This window comes from Apteryx rowi, unplaced genomic scaffold (genome assembly GCF_003343035.1).
Source record: "Apteryx rowi isolate R43461 unplaced genomic scaffold, aptRow1 scaffold_105, whole genome shotgun sequence".
Lineage (NCBI taxonomy): Eukaryota > Metazoa > Chordata > Aves > Apterygiformes > Apterygidae > Apteryx > Apteryx rowi.
In genome coordinates this window covers 1,072,893-1,088,915 of record NW_020447253.1, presented here as the reverse complement: position 1 = coordinate 1,088,915, position 16,023 = coordinate 1,072,893, and the positions used below count along the sequence as shown (strand labels likewise).

The window sequence follows — 16,023 nt, the reverse complement described above, 5'->3', positions numbered from 1 at the left end:
CATGCCCTTCTAAGGTGCTGGCCTGTTCTTAAAGGCCTCCAGTGGAGCAGTCTCTAGAGCCCCCACAGGCAATTTGTTCTATTGCTGAACTGACCTTACCTTTAAAGCTTTTTCCTAATGCTTAATGCAAGTTTCTTAAGGGGGAAAAATCAAGTCCTTACTACTTGTCCTACCCTCCATGGTCCTGGACATTGGATTTCCCCCCCCCGCCCCCAGCAGCCTTTTACGTATTTGAAAACTATTACCTCTGCCAGGTCCTTGTACTCTTGTCTGAACTGGTCTAAATAACATTTCAGTCTTTCCTCTTAGGTCCAGTTGTTCTCTTCCAGATTCTCTGCCTTTTTATGTTCATATTAATTATTCGCTTGTCCTCATTACAATTATCTGAAAGAAGTTGGAAAGCCATCAAAATTGCATATTCTCAAGCCTACTTCTGTGTGTAGTATTGCCAAGACTTTTTACTTTTAATCAGTTTCTACGTTAGGAGCTTCCCTAGAAAATCAGGACAAAAGGCAGAGTGATCTGGGCTCTTGCCCTGCCTCATGCAGGCCTTATTCTCCTCTTGGATAATATTTCTTTGCTTTGATAGAGACAATGATGTGGATATGTGAGAGGGACATGTGGGAGAAGCAAGATTCATCTCCCTTCTCTGAATTGTAGATATCAAAGACTTAAAGTCAGCTTCAGCTGATGCCTTGGGAACTGGACCGTTGGTTATTCTGGAGGAGGCAACCCCACTCACGAGACCCAGAAACTTTTCCCTTTCAGTCTGACCGCAGAAAGTTTAGATATACAGAAATGCTCATCTAAAAACCTGTGTGGGAAGCCTACTGGCCCCGAAGCTGAGCTGTCTTACTCTTTTTTTATGGGAGCTTTTGCTTATGTACAGTCTGTATGGTATCAAATTTTTTCTTGATCATGGGGGAATCCTGCTCCTGTTCCCATAAAACCTCCAGTGTGTGTGTAGGAGTACTGCAATACGGACAATCTCATGTGGAACAGCTTCTAATCTTACAGTATAAGCACTCTGTAAATAGCAGTCTCAGTTTTCACAATATTATGCAATAGCAATGTTCGCTTTCCAAACAACTCTAGCTAGCCTGGCCTTTTGCCATTCCCCGTCAAGATCTGTTAGTAACAGATTCTACTTGCAGCACCTAAAAAGAGGATTTGGGGAAAATCACAGTCCTCCTCCTTTTGGCTGTCAGAGCCTCCACACTCCTAAACTTCTGTCTGGAAGGTTGTTTAATAGACTCCATGGAGTAGGGATGTTTATGTGAAGCTCTAGACGTGCACGGGAGATTGCCTTTCTGCACTTGCTCAAGTAGCGATACTATGGCACATGGGACTGGGCATCTTTCAGTTTGAGAGATCCAGTGTGCCAGCATTTATTTGTACCCTTCCTTTCTTCTCTTTTATCCTCTTGATTACACTGATCCTATTTCAGTGCCTCCATTGGAACTTCTCCCAAATAATATCCAATTGTACAGTCAGAAACCATCTTTATCTGAGTGTTATTTTTTGTCAAACTTATCGGGGGTTTAAGCACTTTCTTTCTAGGCCTGTACTGAACCTGGCTCTTGTTAGCATAGATCACTACTTGCCATAGAGACCTGCTAACAGTAGTGCTTTTTGTGACTACTAATAGGGCAAAATGTTAAGAGGATGCACTTATGTTAGCTGTGTTGCTATAGCAATGTGGAAATTTGTTTAAAAATTGCTGAGTGAGATATCTGATAAACGATGAGGGTAGCTTAGAAAACATAAGTTGGAAAATCTGCTTTTCTCCATACTAGGAAATGATGGCATCCTGTTATATGAAGCAGAAGGAAGCACTAATTTGCTAACATTAGTTAAGTGTTTAGAAAGATCATGTGTGTTGCGCAGAGCTTTGAAAAATCTGCAACAAGCAAGACAAGTAGAATTTAACTTAATAATGTACCCAACTCCGTTAGATAAGATGGCTAGAAAGGAGATGGCTTCTCTGCGGGTTGTTCAGCCAATGTGCTCTCTGATAATTAGGTTCGTCAATAGTTCAAGTGTTTGTTTTCTAACTTTTGATATGACATCGCAAGACAACTTTGTCTACCAGGGAAAAGAGGGTGTTGTTCTCAGTCGTATTAGCTAGATGTAATTTAAAAGCTTTCCTAATGCATTTTCAGAGACTGACATCCTGCTGTAGGCCATTACCTTCTCACACTTTTAAGATGAGAACTGAAGTTGCATCATCTGGTCCTGTAAGCTAATGCTGAGCTAATACAACCCAGGAGACCCTTTTTCCACTGCAGTTTGAGCATAGACCTCCACAGAAAGTCAGTGGTTTGGCTTGGTCCATTGTCTCAAGAGTTTAACTTTAGTTAAATGTCTTGGTACTGATTTTCATACAAGTCATAGTGTAATATGAATGTAAGAATATTAATAGTAAATTATATTGATTTTTTTAAAATGTCTGTGAAAATATTTAGGCTGATAATATATTTTTGTTGAGATTTCAATTTTCCTTTTGAAGGAATGTAAAATAAAAAAAACCTACCAAGCTATCAAGCTGTCTGGTCAGAGCAAGTTAGACAAGTATAAATACATCAGTATCAACAGTGAGAGGTTATTATGTCAATAAGCTGTCAGTCCGTTACTGACAGTCATAATAAACATACAAACTGTGAAGATTTGTTAGAGAGCTTCAGCTACTAAGTATTTTCCATTTGAGGAAATAAGTCTCTCATCAGACCCTTGCGGCATTTTTTGTTTTCTAGATCTTTTATTACAAAGGCAACGCTGTTAGTTCTCCAAAGGACCACACAGCATGCGTTCTTAATTCTAGAGAGTGCCTGTTGCTTCAAGTACTGATGGGGCAGGGGAAAAGAGCATTTGCTTGGTCATGATAACAATCTCAGTTTTTCAGCTGTCCCATCACTAGCATCTTTTACAGAGGCAAAGCACAGTGTTCAACACAGAGTACTGAAGTGCAGACTTCTAAATTCATAGTATCAAATTGGACTAGCCTGATTTTCAGGGTGACTTCAGGGTTTCCATTACAGGCTGCAGTAACCATGAGATGGTGGATTTCAGGATCCTGAGAGGAAGCAGCAGGGCAAATCCTAGACTTAAGGAGAACAGACTTTGGCCTCTTCAGGGACCTGCTTGGAAGAATCCTGTGAGATACAGCCCTAGAGGGAAGAGGAGTCCAAGAAAGCTGGTTGATATTCAAGGATCACCTCCTCTAAGCTCAGGAGTGGTCCATCCCAGTGGGCAGGAAGTTGAGCACAGGGGGCAGGAGGCCTGCATGGATGAACAAGGAGCTCCTGGCAGAACTCAAACAGAAGAAGGAAGTGTACAGAAGATGGAAGCAGGGACAAGTAATCTGGGAGGAAGATAAGGACATTGTCCAAGCACGCAGGGATGGGGCTGGGAAAGCCAAAGGCCGTCTGAAGTTTAATCTGGGGCAGGATGTCAAGGACAATGAGAAGGACTTCTATAAGTACATCAGTAGCAAAGACTAGGGGAAATGTGGGCCTGCTGCTGAATGAGGCAGGGATCCTGGTGACAAAGGACACAGAAAGAGGCTGAGGAACTGAATGCCTTCCGTGCTTCAGTCTTACCCGGTAAGACTTACCCTCAGGAATCCCAGGCCGTGGAGACCAGGGAGAAAGTCTGGAGAAAGGAAGACTTTCTCTTTGTGGAGGAGGATTGGGTTAGGGATCACTTAAACTGGACATACCTAAGTCCATCGGCCCCGATGGGATGCATCCACGAGTGCTGAGGGAGCTGGCCTCATTGTGAGGCCACACTCAATCATCTTTGGAAGGTCATGGTGATTGGTAGAGGTGCCTGGAAGAAAGCAAAGTCACCCAATCTTCAAGAAGGGCAAGAAGGAGGACCCAGGGAACTACAGGCTAGTCTGCCTCACCTTGATCCCTGGGAAGGTGATGGAGCAACTAATGCTGGATACCAGACTAGATGATCTCCAGAGGTCCCTCTCAACCTCAGCCATTCTGTGATTTTTGTGGGAGTCCTTGGCTAGTATAAACACCTGTGGTTCCTTTCATTTCGTTAGAGGTGCAACTGTTTTCTTGAGCATGTGACTAGGTTCCCGAACTTTGATGTAGGATTAGACTTCAAAAGTCTTGTTTTGAGCTATGTTGCAATAAGAAAATTTGTTTTCTGTTTGTCAAGGTGCTCCTAGATGAGGAGAGGTCTTTACCTGTGTGTTTGCCAATGACTTGCACAACTTGTGTGTGCCAATACATGTCAAACCAGCAACTGAGCTCTTCACAGGGACTAACCTTTTAATGTTTCTATCCAGAGTCCAAATTTACTTGAATGAGAGTTGGAGAAGAAAAAAAAGAATAAAAATGTGGGGGGGAAGGAAAACAGAAAAATAGAAAGAGAGGGGGCCTAGTTCTGTGTTCTTGAAGTTTGGGTTCTTTGGGTTTTTGGTTCTTTTGTTTGTTTGTCTTAGCCAGCCCTTTGAACAAGTATGTGTATCTGATGAGTAGAGTACTTGGAATAAATCTATCTTGACCTTGCTAGAAATTGTGTGAGTTTGTGCCCTTCATTTACGTTATACTTCCTCAAAGGGAAAAGGAGCTTTTCTTTAAAAAATAAAAAATAAAAATAAAAATAACTGCACTTTGATTTTTAGCTTCTGACTATCAAAGGCTTTGTTAGTATCTTGAGGTTTTGTTTTTTGAGGATTTTTTCCCTAGCCAGTCTTCTTTATCTTCTAGCTAGGGGGAAGAAAAAGTTGTGTCTCAAGATCCTTTGATGTGGTAACACAGGCCATTTTCATTTTGCTTATGGCAAGCAGTTTCAGAGAGGGTAAAAGGTAAATTCAAACCATAGCATTTTCCTGAGCTACAAGGTAGAACAACTCCTTGAGAAATGTAAGAACCAATAAATCTGTAAAACTGCCAATATTGTGGTGTTAATAAAATAAAATACTCTGTGGGCTTCTGAAAACAAGTATGAAATTAAATTTGTATCAGTGAATCAGCCTAGAAATCCCTTTCTGTAGGGAATAATGAAATGTAGCATGCTTTAGAAGATAACAAGCGAATGAGGGGGAGCATGACATTAGCATTGCTCATTTTTTAAATGGTTCTGGGTCACTGGCTTATTGAAAATGATTGTGGTTTGGATAAGCTGCTCCTGGAACTGTTGTTTAAAAGAATAATCTGTCTCACAAATTGACCAACATTACCATTTTGATTAAAAAAAAAAAGATCTTTAAAGCAACTCTTTTCTTCTGAGATATTTGCATGTTTAGTTTCACTTGACCAACCTTTGCTGTGTATGAAAACCTGTCTATTCAGATATCTATGAGCTGTGCCAGTGTGAACTGTTGCAGCACTGCACAGCAAAGTTCTGTTTGTTTTTAAATCACGCATATGTGCCCTTAGCAAATATCTAGTGCAAAGAGGCTTTTGCATAAACAGTAACAAGGTGATGATGATGGCGGCTTATATGGTCTTTGCTGCTCTACTGAGCATTTCTGTGAGGTTGATCTCCTCCCTCCTCCCTCACCTCCAGTGTTTCTTCTTTAAAATTCTCGAAAGTTTCCTGTTCTGAATCCCTCCAGTCGGAGGGAGAGTGTGGGTGGATGTGAATGTGCATACATGTTACTGATAGACTGTTGTTTTTAGGATGTAAGTGTTCTTGAAATGGATCCTTAATGCACACCTGGTCCTTAGCTGTTGCATTGAGATGAGTGTTTGTGCGTTCTTTAGTAATACACAAATGCATTACTTCAGTTAAAATGCAGGCTTTAGGAAAGCCTGATTTCTAGAGCTGTAGTTCCTTCTCCAAAGAAGGTGGCTGTTCAGTATTGATTTTGCTTTCTTATTTATTTATTTTTTATTACAAAGTCTGGTGACTGATAGAAGCAACCCCTTCTTGACTTGTGCTGTTAAAATAAAAAAGCTGGAGAGCAGTAAAATATTCTCCAGATGACTTCCCTACTGTGTGGCTCTGTGAATGTGTGCGCTTTCAGATGAGAAGCTGCTCCTTTTGCAGTATCCACAGCAGAATTTTCTCAGGAAAAAAACCCAGATATTTAAGATTTTGTTTATTTTAGAGTTCTCATCTGTTTAAAATATTTCACAGATTGCCATTTAAGGAAGAAGAAGAGGGAAAATGTTATACACGCTTCACAGGTGGCAGTCAGGAAACCTTCATCTGACCATTGGTCCAATAGTGTTACAGCCTAGCGGTCAGGCATCTAGATGTTTGCAGGTATGGTTTCACTGTTAACAGAACAGGAAATCCTTAATTACTATCCAAACAAGTGTATTTTTATGAGAACTTGGGTAAAAAGAATAGAGAGGGACCAAATCATTGTGTATGAGAAGGGCCAGCCTGCAGCACTTACGGCATTAGGTGTACTTCTCTTTGAGCAGTCATATTAAAATCAGTAGGAACACCCATGGCTCTGACTTTTTATTTTTTTTAAGGTGCTGGCCCTCTTCTCTCCAGCAGAAAGCCAATACTAAGCTTTTTCCGTTTCAAAAATATTGCCCACAGTCCAGCTCCTCAGATTAAAATTTCACCTAGGTGACTGCACGTATTGATGATAGTGTAGTCTTAGGAAAGCATTTTATTTATTTAAAAAATGGTGTTCTGTTGGTTTCAGCAGTGTGCCTTTGGCTTTGATAAGCTGCTGATTGGAGTCGGACAGACAGACCTGGGAGATGGATGGAAGGGAAGTACAGCAGCAGTCTCTTGGCAGGCAGAGCATGTGGTAGGGGTTAGGAAGGACCATGAATGTGGACCATAATTCACCAGTCTTAAATCTGCAACTGTGTCAACCTGTTCTAAGGATATTGCTGGTTTTCAGGAACTATGGAATTGCTTAGACATGAAAATCTTGTCAGAGTAAGTTCTGGAGGAGAAGGGAAGAACTGTAGCTTTGCAGAGCCAGTAATTAAGGTCCCCCCTGAGCAGCCCAGACATGTAGTGCCTGCTGACTTGTAAAAACTCCCTGCCGAGGCCCTGATACTGCAATGAGGGTCTAGAACTCTTAGAACAGAAACACCCTGAATTACATATTTCTATTAACTTTCTTTCCTCAGAGAAAAGAACTAGTCCACAGGGGAGCATAGCATAATATAGGCACATGGTTTCTTTTAAATGAATCATCAAAAAAACAAAGCTATGTGACCACAGAATTAGTAGCAATGAAATAAAGATTTTGGTTTATTAAAACAACAAAAAAGTTCACTTTTTTCACTTTGGGAAAGTAGTTCTTTACAAATATGCTTAAATCTAACTATTTTTCCTCATCATATCAAAAATAGTGATAGAGCTTTAAACCTGACAAAATTTAAAAGCTAAAATGAATTTCATTGTGTCTGTTGTGGGAGATGGCAGTTGGGATATGACTGGATAGGAGCAGGATTTCAATGTGTGGCTTTTTTGAGAGTCCAGGGTGGGTGCGTTGTATACACCCTGCATCTGTTTGGTTCAAAACCATGAAGTGCAAGACCATGTACGTGCTTCCACACCTGTGACATCAAATATCAGCAGAGGCCATATCAGACTACAGTAAATCAGTTGTGCCATTACTGTAAAGCTACTTCCCCTGCACCCCTCTGCTTTTTAGCATGTTACTGGGCAACACAATAAATCTTTGCTAAGTATTTGTTATGAAGTAATTTCAGAATATTTAGAGCACAAAAACCGAAAACATCTGCCCTGAACATCAACAGAAAGGTTATCTGTGTTATTTTATGAAAGCTCATTAGATTTTTATTATCTATTACTTAATAAGGTTTATAAAATAAGATACAACAGAAAATAGGTGTTTGTTTATTGAAGCAGATTAAAACTTAAATAATTGCTGTAGGTTAAAGACCTGAAGTAGTCCAGAAAAAGACTCAGAATAAATGCCTATACTATTAAACACGTTGCGTAGGCTTGGGTTTCTTCCATATCTTTTATGTTGCTGCTGACTCCCGATGCATTACGTGCTCTGTGTCCCTTTCTGCTTTACCATGTGGTAGTGTCCAGAGCCTGGCGGGGGGAGAGAGGAGAGGGCGAAGGAGCAGAGACCCGAGTGTCTTGCTGTGCGTCTCTGCCATACGGTGGAGCAGAGGTGCCCAGGTCAGCGCTGTGCAAGTGCTCTTGGCAACCAAAAGCGACGTAGCCGGCATAGCATGGTGTTGAGCCCAGTCCAGCAAGCTCTGCTGAGAGGCCAAACTTCTCCCGAGTGCAAGTCACTAATGTGGCTAAGCCGCTTCCAGGTCCTGAGCTGGGTTGTCTGCACAGCGCTGTGCTTTGTCAAGCAGATGTGACCTTTGGGATCTTGTACAGATGTACTAGAGCGTATCAAGTAAACTGCTATAAAAAGTGAATGGCCATATAATGAAGTATTTGTTGTACAGTATAGACTTTATATAAAATCACCAGCTTTTACAGCTTGCTGAATGCAGGCAATAAAAGGCAGTGCTGGAGTCCGTAGCATTTAGGAGATAGCTACAGTGATGAGGTGGTAGAAAGGAGCAAAAAGGAATTGAGAGGGGGATTGTAGTGCCCTGGAGCTTAAAGGAAGACAGTAAAATTTTCCACAGGGGGGAGAGCGAGCAGTAGGGGTTGAGGGAGGAAGATGAAGAGCACAGGCAAGTGTTTGGTTACTGAGGAGAAGCAGAAGTGTTTGCCATTGAAAACGGGAGGGCTGGAGAAGGCAAATAGGGCCTGTGTTATGGGGGTTGTTGTGATCTCCCTCCGGGGAAAAGAGGGGGGCACAAAAGGGTTAGTTTGGTCTCTTTTTCACCTTTTAATCTCTAGACTTAATAGTGCATCTACTAAATCTGCAGCTTTATTGGCTATGAATTATGGACCTTTTGATGAGTTTTTATATGCAGTAGTGTTTTGTTTTGTTTTAATAGTGGACCATTTGTCATGCAGTCCCCAATTTATATGAACACTAAACAGAATGGCGCAAAAATGAAGTGGCTTTGCTTTAGCAGAGCCTATTAATAGCCTTGCAGAGAGGCAGTGATGCATCTCAGATGTAACACTTCAGTTAAAACTGAGGAGAATAATAATCTTTGCAGACCAAATTTCCCAAATTGAGCAGTCAATTTAAGTGCTTAGCTAGATACTTTTAAAGGGCTGTGATTTCCAGATAAAGACTCAGCGCTTTCTGCAAATCAAGCTTGCTTTAGACATCTCAAACTGGGTGCTCAGAAACTGAGGCCAATATCTGTGGTCTCTGTTAGAAATTTTGGCCAAATGGCTGGATTCAAAGTGCTACTCTGCTGAGAAGTATCGTAGTAGAACTTCTCTTGTTTTCTTTGATAAATATTTGTTTTCTTTGGCTGTTGCCTCAAAAAAGTGTTTCTATAAAGTTTCTGAAATTACACTGTGGATGCGAGAGCTCATTCTGGGTGGAAGTACCAAGAGCCGGTGTTGTTTGGGCCTCGGCAGAGTCGGTGCGTGCTGAAGTCGGAGCCGGTGCTGTCGAGGATTCTTGACTGGAAACGCTGCGCCCTGGTGCTTTCCATGTACTTGGATGCTTGCCGGCCTTCCCATCTGTCTCCCTTTCTGGAGCGCTGATGAATTCTGCCGTGTGGTATCACTTTAGCGTTTGGCAGTGCCGCACGGGCGCTCAGCGTGGTGTTGGGGGTGGTAACTTCAGGCTGTGCTGCTGTGCTGCGCCGAACCCCCCCGGGCAAGTGCTCGCACTGCCTAACTTTCGGCGGTAAAGTAGGCACTCTTAAATGGCATCTGAAGATACTCAGCTTTCTGTTGGCGATGAAGGGAGCTAAGGATCTCAGTTTTGGGTGTTGCGCCTCACAAAAATGCCTATTGCAGACTAAAACAAATTATGACCTCGTCTTTCAGGTGTTGATCTGTGTAAGCATGATGCCCCTGAACGTGGAGATAGGCGTGTTAAGATTAATTTGTCTGTGATATCATGCTGGGTAAGGGTTTGCAGGTGCTTCATGACAAAATTGAATGGTTAATTTAGTTAATTTAGTTAATTTAGTTCTACCCTTAATTGTATTGTATAGAGCAAGCTCATATTCTCTTGCTGGCACCTTATGGAGCTCTTGAGTTTAGTACTTCCCGTGTTGCAAATGTACAATTCTCATATTATCTTGTAATGCCCGTAATGGAACATATAAATATTAAGAATTTATGCTTACCAAAACTAGAATGGTTTTTAATCGCACCTATTAATCTTGTCTGCTTGATGTCCCTGGTGGGCCGTAATCCCAACCTCCATTTTGCCTGGCGTTGTACTAAAAGCGTGTTCCTTCTCATCCGCTGAAAGCGCATCCTCGAAAGACTTTCCCTCTTTCTGCCACCGGTGTGTTTCAGGAGCCTCGAGCTCGCGGAGGTCAGGCGTGCCCCTGCAGTACGGTCGTGCCGCGGCTCCGGCGTGGCCTCCCGGGCCTGAGCCGAGCGCCGGTCGGTGGGGACGGTGTCGCGTGCGCCTGCCGGCACAGCTAGCTCTGCGCTGTGATTGGCGTCCCTCTCTGTTTTGCAGATCCAGCACTTCTTCTCTGAGCTAAGGGCTGTTTGTGCCCTAGCCGTTCTTGTCAGCACGACGTGCTCCGTTCTGGCCTCCCAACACACCTTAATTTGGGTGGAGAGAACGGGCTCGTTGCCGTGACCTTGTCGCCAAACAGTGACGCGCGGTTGGGGCGTGGGTTTGTAGGTGTGTAGCTCTTGGAAACCGCAGTCAGGCGAGATGAATCCCACTTTTCATACCTTGCTGGCTAAGCCTCGCAGACATCGTGTCACGGTCTCTTTTTACTCTAAATCTTGCTGTGTTTGTGAAGACACATATAAAGCTGCTTTCTCTGCCTTATGAACCACAGATAGACCCTATATTTTGGAGCAGTTACCTCAAAAATGAGAACAGAGGTTGTTATTGATGAAGCATGGGAGATCTCTGCCCTTGGGTTTCGTTACAGATGTCAAGTTTATTATCCTTCCTCCGTTACAAGCACGGATGAAGAGCAGCAGCCCAGTCGCAAGTCAGAGTAAAAACTGTCACTATTTCTGACCCAGCTTTCAGAGCTGCAGTGCAAGCTGCCAGATTCGTGTGAGACTTTTTTAAATTTAGTTTAAACACAGCCATTTTCCTTTCTGAGGCACAGATCTTTTTCTCCCAAACAGAATTCCTTTAGCTGTCACAGAATATTGTAATGCTTTTTACCTGCAAACTCCCTCAGGCTTTTCTGCTATTACTGATAGGGAACCATCTCTGCACATGAATGGGGAATTTAAGGCGAAGACTTGCTCAGGGTGTAATGCACAGAATCAGCAACAGAGATGGAAACAGATGTGCTCTTAGTCTTCCTGTTCCCAACAGCAGGTTTTGCCTCCTTTGCTCCAGGGTTGTGCTATTACTTCACCTGAACTTTTTTTTTTTTTAATCCATCTCACTGACATTAGCTTGCCTAAGATTATATATTTAGTTCACTTCAGAAAGTACAGTGTAACTGGTCTCACCTGGCAAGCATTCTCAGTCAGGTCAAGTCCGGATATTTACTCCGAGAGGAGAACCCAGGAAATACAGCCTGTAACTCAGAGTTTCACTGCTTCCCACAGGGCACAGATGTATCAGTCAAGCTGCAGCTAAAATTGATGTGGACTTTGATTACGATGGACCTCTAATGAAGACAGAAGTTCCTGGGCCACGATCTAGAGTAAGTTTTTGAAGTATAGTGGCTTGTATATTTTTCTCTAGCTGTATTTGACTTGGTAGAAAATAAAATTTTACTTCAGACCTTAAATCTGATACCAGTATGAATAAACATCATTTCATGACAGTCTATGTCAACTTCTATCAAGACTCTGAGAATGAAAATCTAGAAAGGAGGGAAAATGTTTCTGTCTGTCTGTCTCATTTTTTATTTATTTTCTCTTTTTTTATGATGTGAAACAATGCTTTGGTTTTGAAATGAGGCAAACGTTTCAATTTGCTGGACAACGTTTTACTCTGGCAGAGTCCATAGCTGTTAAATCAGCTGAGGGAAACTAACAAACTTCAGAGCGAAGGCGCTGAAAACTCCTTTCAGTGCCAGCGTAGCTGTGCCTGAGCAGCTGCCGTGGTGCCGCCTCTTGCAGGTCAGAGCTGGCTCTCCGCTGGCGCTCCGTCTTTGCAGAGCCAGGGTGCGAGCGTCCCTTGCGCAGGCCTCTGCTTTCTCTTCTCTTCTGTTTTGTCGCTTGTTCTCTCGATTTGATTGATCAGTTTAGCAGAGGTAGCTTTACCTTTTGAAGATTTACAGTTAGACTGTATAGGTAATCCATGCAGCTCTATATGCCACAGAAACAATTTTTGACTGTCGGGTTTGCAGGATGCATTATGAAATTTCACGTGGCAGGTAGTTTCCTGGAAAGCACAAAGGACTGCAAGTTTTGCACACAGTTTATGTGGTCATATAAAATAAACATATATATTCTTCAGTATGTGGCAATTACAAACCTGAGGCTCTTGATCTTTTGTTTTTCTACAGGAATTAATGAAACAACTGAATGGAATTCAGGTAATTTGTCAAGTTCTCTGAGTTTGGGGAGGTGTTACTACTGTGATTTCAGACCTTGTTTTAAAATCCTCTTTTGTATATTTAATTTCATACAAAAAAAGAGGCAGAAAATATTTGAATTTGGGTTTGAATGCCGAGTATATTATGTGTGCTGTGTGTGTGCATTTGAATAAAATCTTTTATAGTCTGTTTTAAATACTGCAGAATTATTTTGCCAGGATCAGTCACTTCTCTTTAATTACTACAGGATTCTGCTATATGTGTCATTTTGGATTGTTATGAAGTGACCAGTAAGAACATAGGTATATTTGAACTTAAAAGTATGTCAGCCTAAGTGTATGTTGCCTTCCCAAGAAGAGCAATTCCTCAGGTGTGTGCTTGACTTTATGTAGAAAAAGGTGCATGCTTGCATTTAAATTTCTTCACAAACTACTGTGTATCAACCTCCATAAAGAAAAAAGCCTCTCAGGCTGATATGAGCGCATTTTTTTGGTAACTGTAAACATCATTATGAGTTCATTGTATGGAGAAGACTCTGAATTCTATTCTGAGATCTGGAACTATGTAATTACTGGGATTGGCAGACTTACTTAATTCACTGTCATTGAATGTGTTTAATACACATTCATTGCCATATGTTATTCAAAATCATATTTTTTTTTAAACTGACAGGTGTTGAAAGTGTGCATTTTTCTGCCTCTTTTTTCCCTTAGGACAGATGATTCTTAGCAGTCCCTCTTTATAAAAATTGCTCTACAGTGAATTCCCTAAAATACATATAATGTGTCTTTATATTTTTTATTTAGATATTTTTATCAGATTTTGCTGTATATCCACATATATGTTGGGCCTTCCTCCACACTGCAAGGACTATTCTACTTCTTAAAATATTCATTTGGTTGCTTTTTTTTCCTTTAAGAATGCGGAAGCTGTACACTTTTTTTGCAATTACGAAGAGAGCCGAGGGAACTACCTAGTAGATGTAGATGGCAATCGCATGCTGGATCTCTACTCTCAGATTTCATCAATCCCAATAGGTAAGAAACAGATGCACCAATACTTTGTTCTCAAGCTGTTGTTTTCCGCTCTCAGCTGCTACCAGAGAAATAGCTGACATAATATATGCCTCACCGCAATCAGGTTTTGCTGACCTCGCTGGCAGGTACCTTGCTGCTGTGTATTATCTAGTGGTATTTTTCAGTAGCTGGGGAAGCTAGGTTAAAATTAAATGCTTACAGCTTACTTGAAGCACATAGTGGTACCTGGAAGGAGCTATAATATTAATCTTAATTTGAATATTCAAGTTCCGCAGTTTAGGTTGTGTTTGTTTGCTTGGACTTGCATACTTCATTCTGTAAGAGTATGTGTAGCTTTTTTTCTACATTAAAAGCATGTACTCCTTCTGCATTTAGTTAATACTTCCATCTGAAAAGAACTGAAAAAAGGAGCTGGCCATGCGGACTCCAACAGGATGAAACAAGACCAAACGCTGAACTGTGGTGCTGAATTAAAGCGAAGGTGGCAGGCCAGCTGGGCTGAGGGACTAAAAGATGGAGTTGTCAGTGCTTGGAAAACTCAGTTGACTTCTGAGAAGCGTTTCAATAAGAAAAAGAAACCAGCAGAGATGTAGACCTCAACTGCAAGGAATATGGGTTTCAGTAGATGTTCAGTTTGATTGTTGCTGCCCCATGGTTCCTCTTAAAACTATGTTTCTGTAGAAGAAAAAATGGCAGAAGTACCGGGTAGTTTAAAAGGTAGATGTTGTACTATGTATAGAAACAGTGACGACTCAAAATCATCCCTGCAAGCCTCCTTTATTGAAAAATAAAATTTAGGGATGTTCGGGTCATTCGCAAATTTCTAGGACTTAAGACCTTGTGGCTGTAAAGTGTTTGCAGTTACCTGTCATCTTTGCAGATGGTTAATATTTTTGCTCTCTTGTAGCATCTTAATAAACATGAAAGCATTCCAGAACTGTATGCTGGTTGCAGCTTACTTTCATCAACAAAATAGCCAGATATTCTTTCTCTTTTAGAGGCTGCACTGAAATAATTTTGTTAGCCCTAATATGGAAACAGGGGTGAGATAAAGGAGCACAATGTCTGTGTGCTAATCTTCCTCTAATTTAAATGGAATTGGATTTTGAGTTTCTAGAAAAGTAAGTGTATTTAGTATTGAAGACCTCCCATACTTCACACAAGAAATTCTATTTTGGAGAAACTAGTGGAAACTAGTGTGTAATCCTGTAATTAGAGGCAAGTCAGTGCATGTTCCAAAGGAATTAAGTTAAGGTTGTAAAGGCAACGTACTGAGATTTTTCTAACTTTCTAGTTTTTGATGGTACAAGTGCTCCTCTTTAATACAATTTTGTGTATAAAATTTGTAAGTATTAATACTAGTTTTTAGGTGACCTTTGTTTTTCCTGTCATTCACTAGTGTGCTCAGAGCATACCTGCTGATGTATAAAGGCATCTGTGTAATGGCTGGCAAGAAGGGAGAGTCGAGGTGTGTTACGGGCAGTTCTGCTAAAGGAGCTGGTTTATAGTAGGCAATCTCGGGAGTCAGTAACTCCAGAAACCCTCCTCTCACCCACCCAGGTCTTCTGGCTGTCCAGTTTTTACCGAATCCAGTAAAGCTCACAGAGTATTGGGAACATTGGGATTAGCTAAAGGAGAAGATGAGCTGTCTGAAACATTATTTCGGTTAAAAAAAGAAGTAGCTAGGTGCACATAAAAACTCTCAGATTCCCTTAGTTTAATAGTGAAAAATTCTTGGGAATTCGTAGTCCTTTTTCATGGACTGTGTAAGATCCACTTATAAGGTTAAAAACTGGGTCAGCAATGCTTATCATCTTCTGTCCATGGGAGGGAGGGGAAAGCTTTCTTAGTGGGCAGAACTTCTTAAAAATATGTAAATAAATAGCTGAACAACTTCAGTGTTTATGCATCCTAAATGACACATAGCTTTTTCTGACATAATCCAAGTGGCTGGATTTATTTATTTATTTATAGCCTGGCGTTAACTTAAATCAGCTGATGGCTAACACCCCCCCTTTTTTTTCCTCCCCTCCTCTTGTCTAAACTATAGCTAACATACTGCAGTTGTCTATTGACAGGATCTGTGCTATGATCAGAATCGGAGTGAGACCCTTCGACTCTTGGAAGCCACCTCTCTTTCATTTGGCCTTTTCATCCCTTCTCTTGCTCCTGTTCACCCATGTGCCAAAGGTCTGCAGATTTTACAGGTGGCCGTGAGATCGTCTGCTAGGGGGGTTTTGATGTGCTTGAATCACCTTTCTGGGGCCCCTTGCATCGTTGTTTTGGCTCTGGTTGCGACCATAAAATGATTTTTCTGGATATTTCTGATAGCTCATCGTAGCGCTCTAATGATGGAAAATGAGCATAAAAGGAGATTGACTGAATGGATGCCAGCCACAAATATGAACTATAGCCAACTTTTACTAACAGTCTTGGTCAGAAAAAGGAATAGAATTTATTATCTGTTCCTTCAGACTAAGGGGGGAGGC

The 16,023-nt window shown here is 41.4% G+C and overlaps 1 protein-coding gene across 1 annotated transcript in view; it reads left to right on the top strand.

Moving 5' to 3' along the window:
- The first annotated feature begins 10,857 nt into the window (after nucleotides 1-10,857).
- Nucleotides 10,858-16,023, top strand: part of ABAT (4-aminobutyrate aminotransferase) — a 28,385-nt gene continuing 23,219 nt past the window's right edge. The window contains exons 1-4 of the mRNA XM_026068507.1: nucleotides 10,858-10,988; nucleotides 11,540-11,657; nucleotides 12,468-12,497; nucleotides 13,417-13,534. Of these exons, the coding sequence (XP_025924292.1) occupies nucleotides 10,858-10,988; nucleotides 11,540-11,657; nucleotides 12,468-12,497; nucleotides 13,417-13,534 (397 nt within the window). The remainder of the gene's footprint in view (nucleotides 10,989-11,539; nucleotides 11,658-12,467; nucleotides 12,498-13,416; nucleotides 13,535-16,023) is intronic.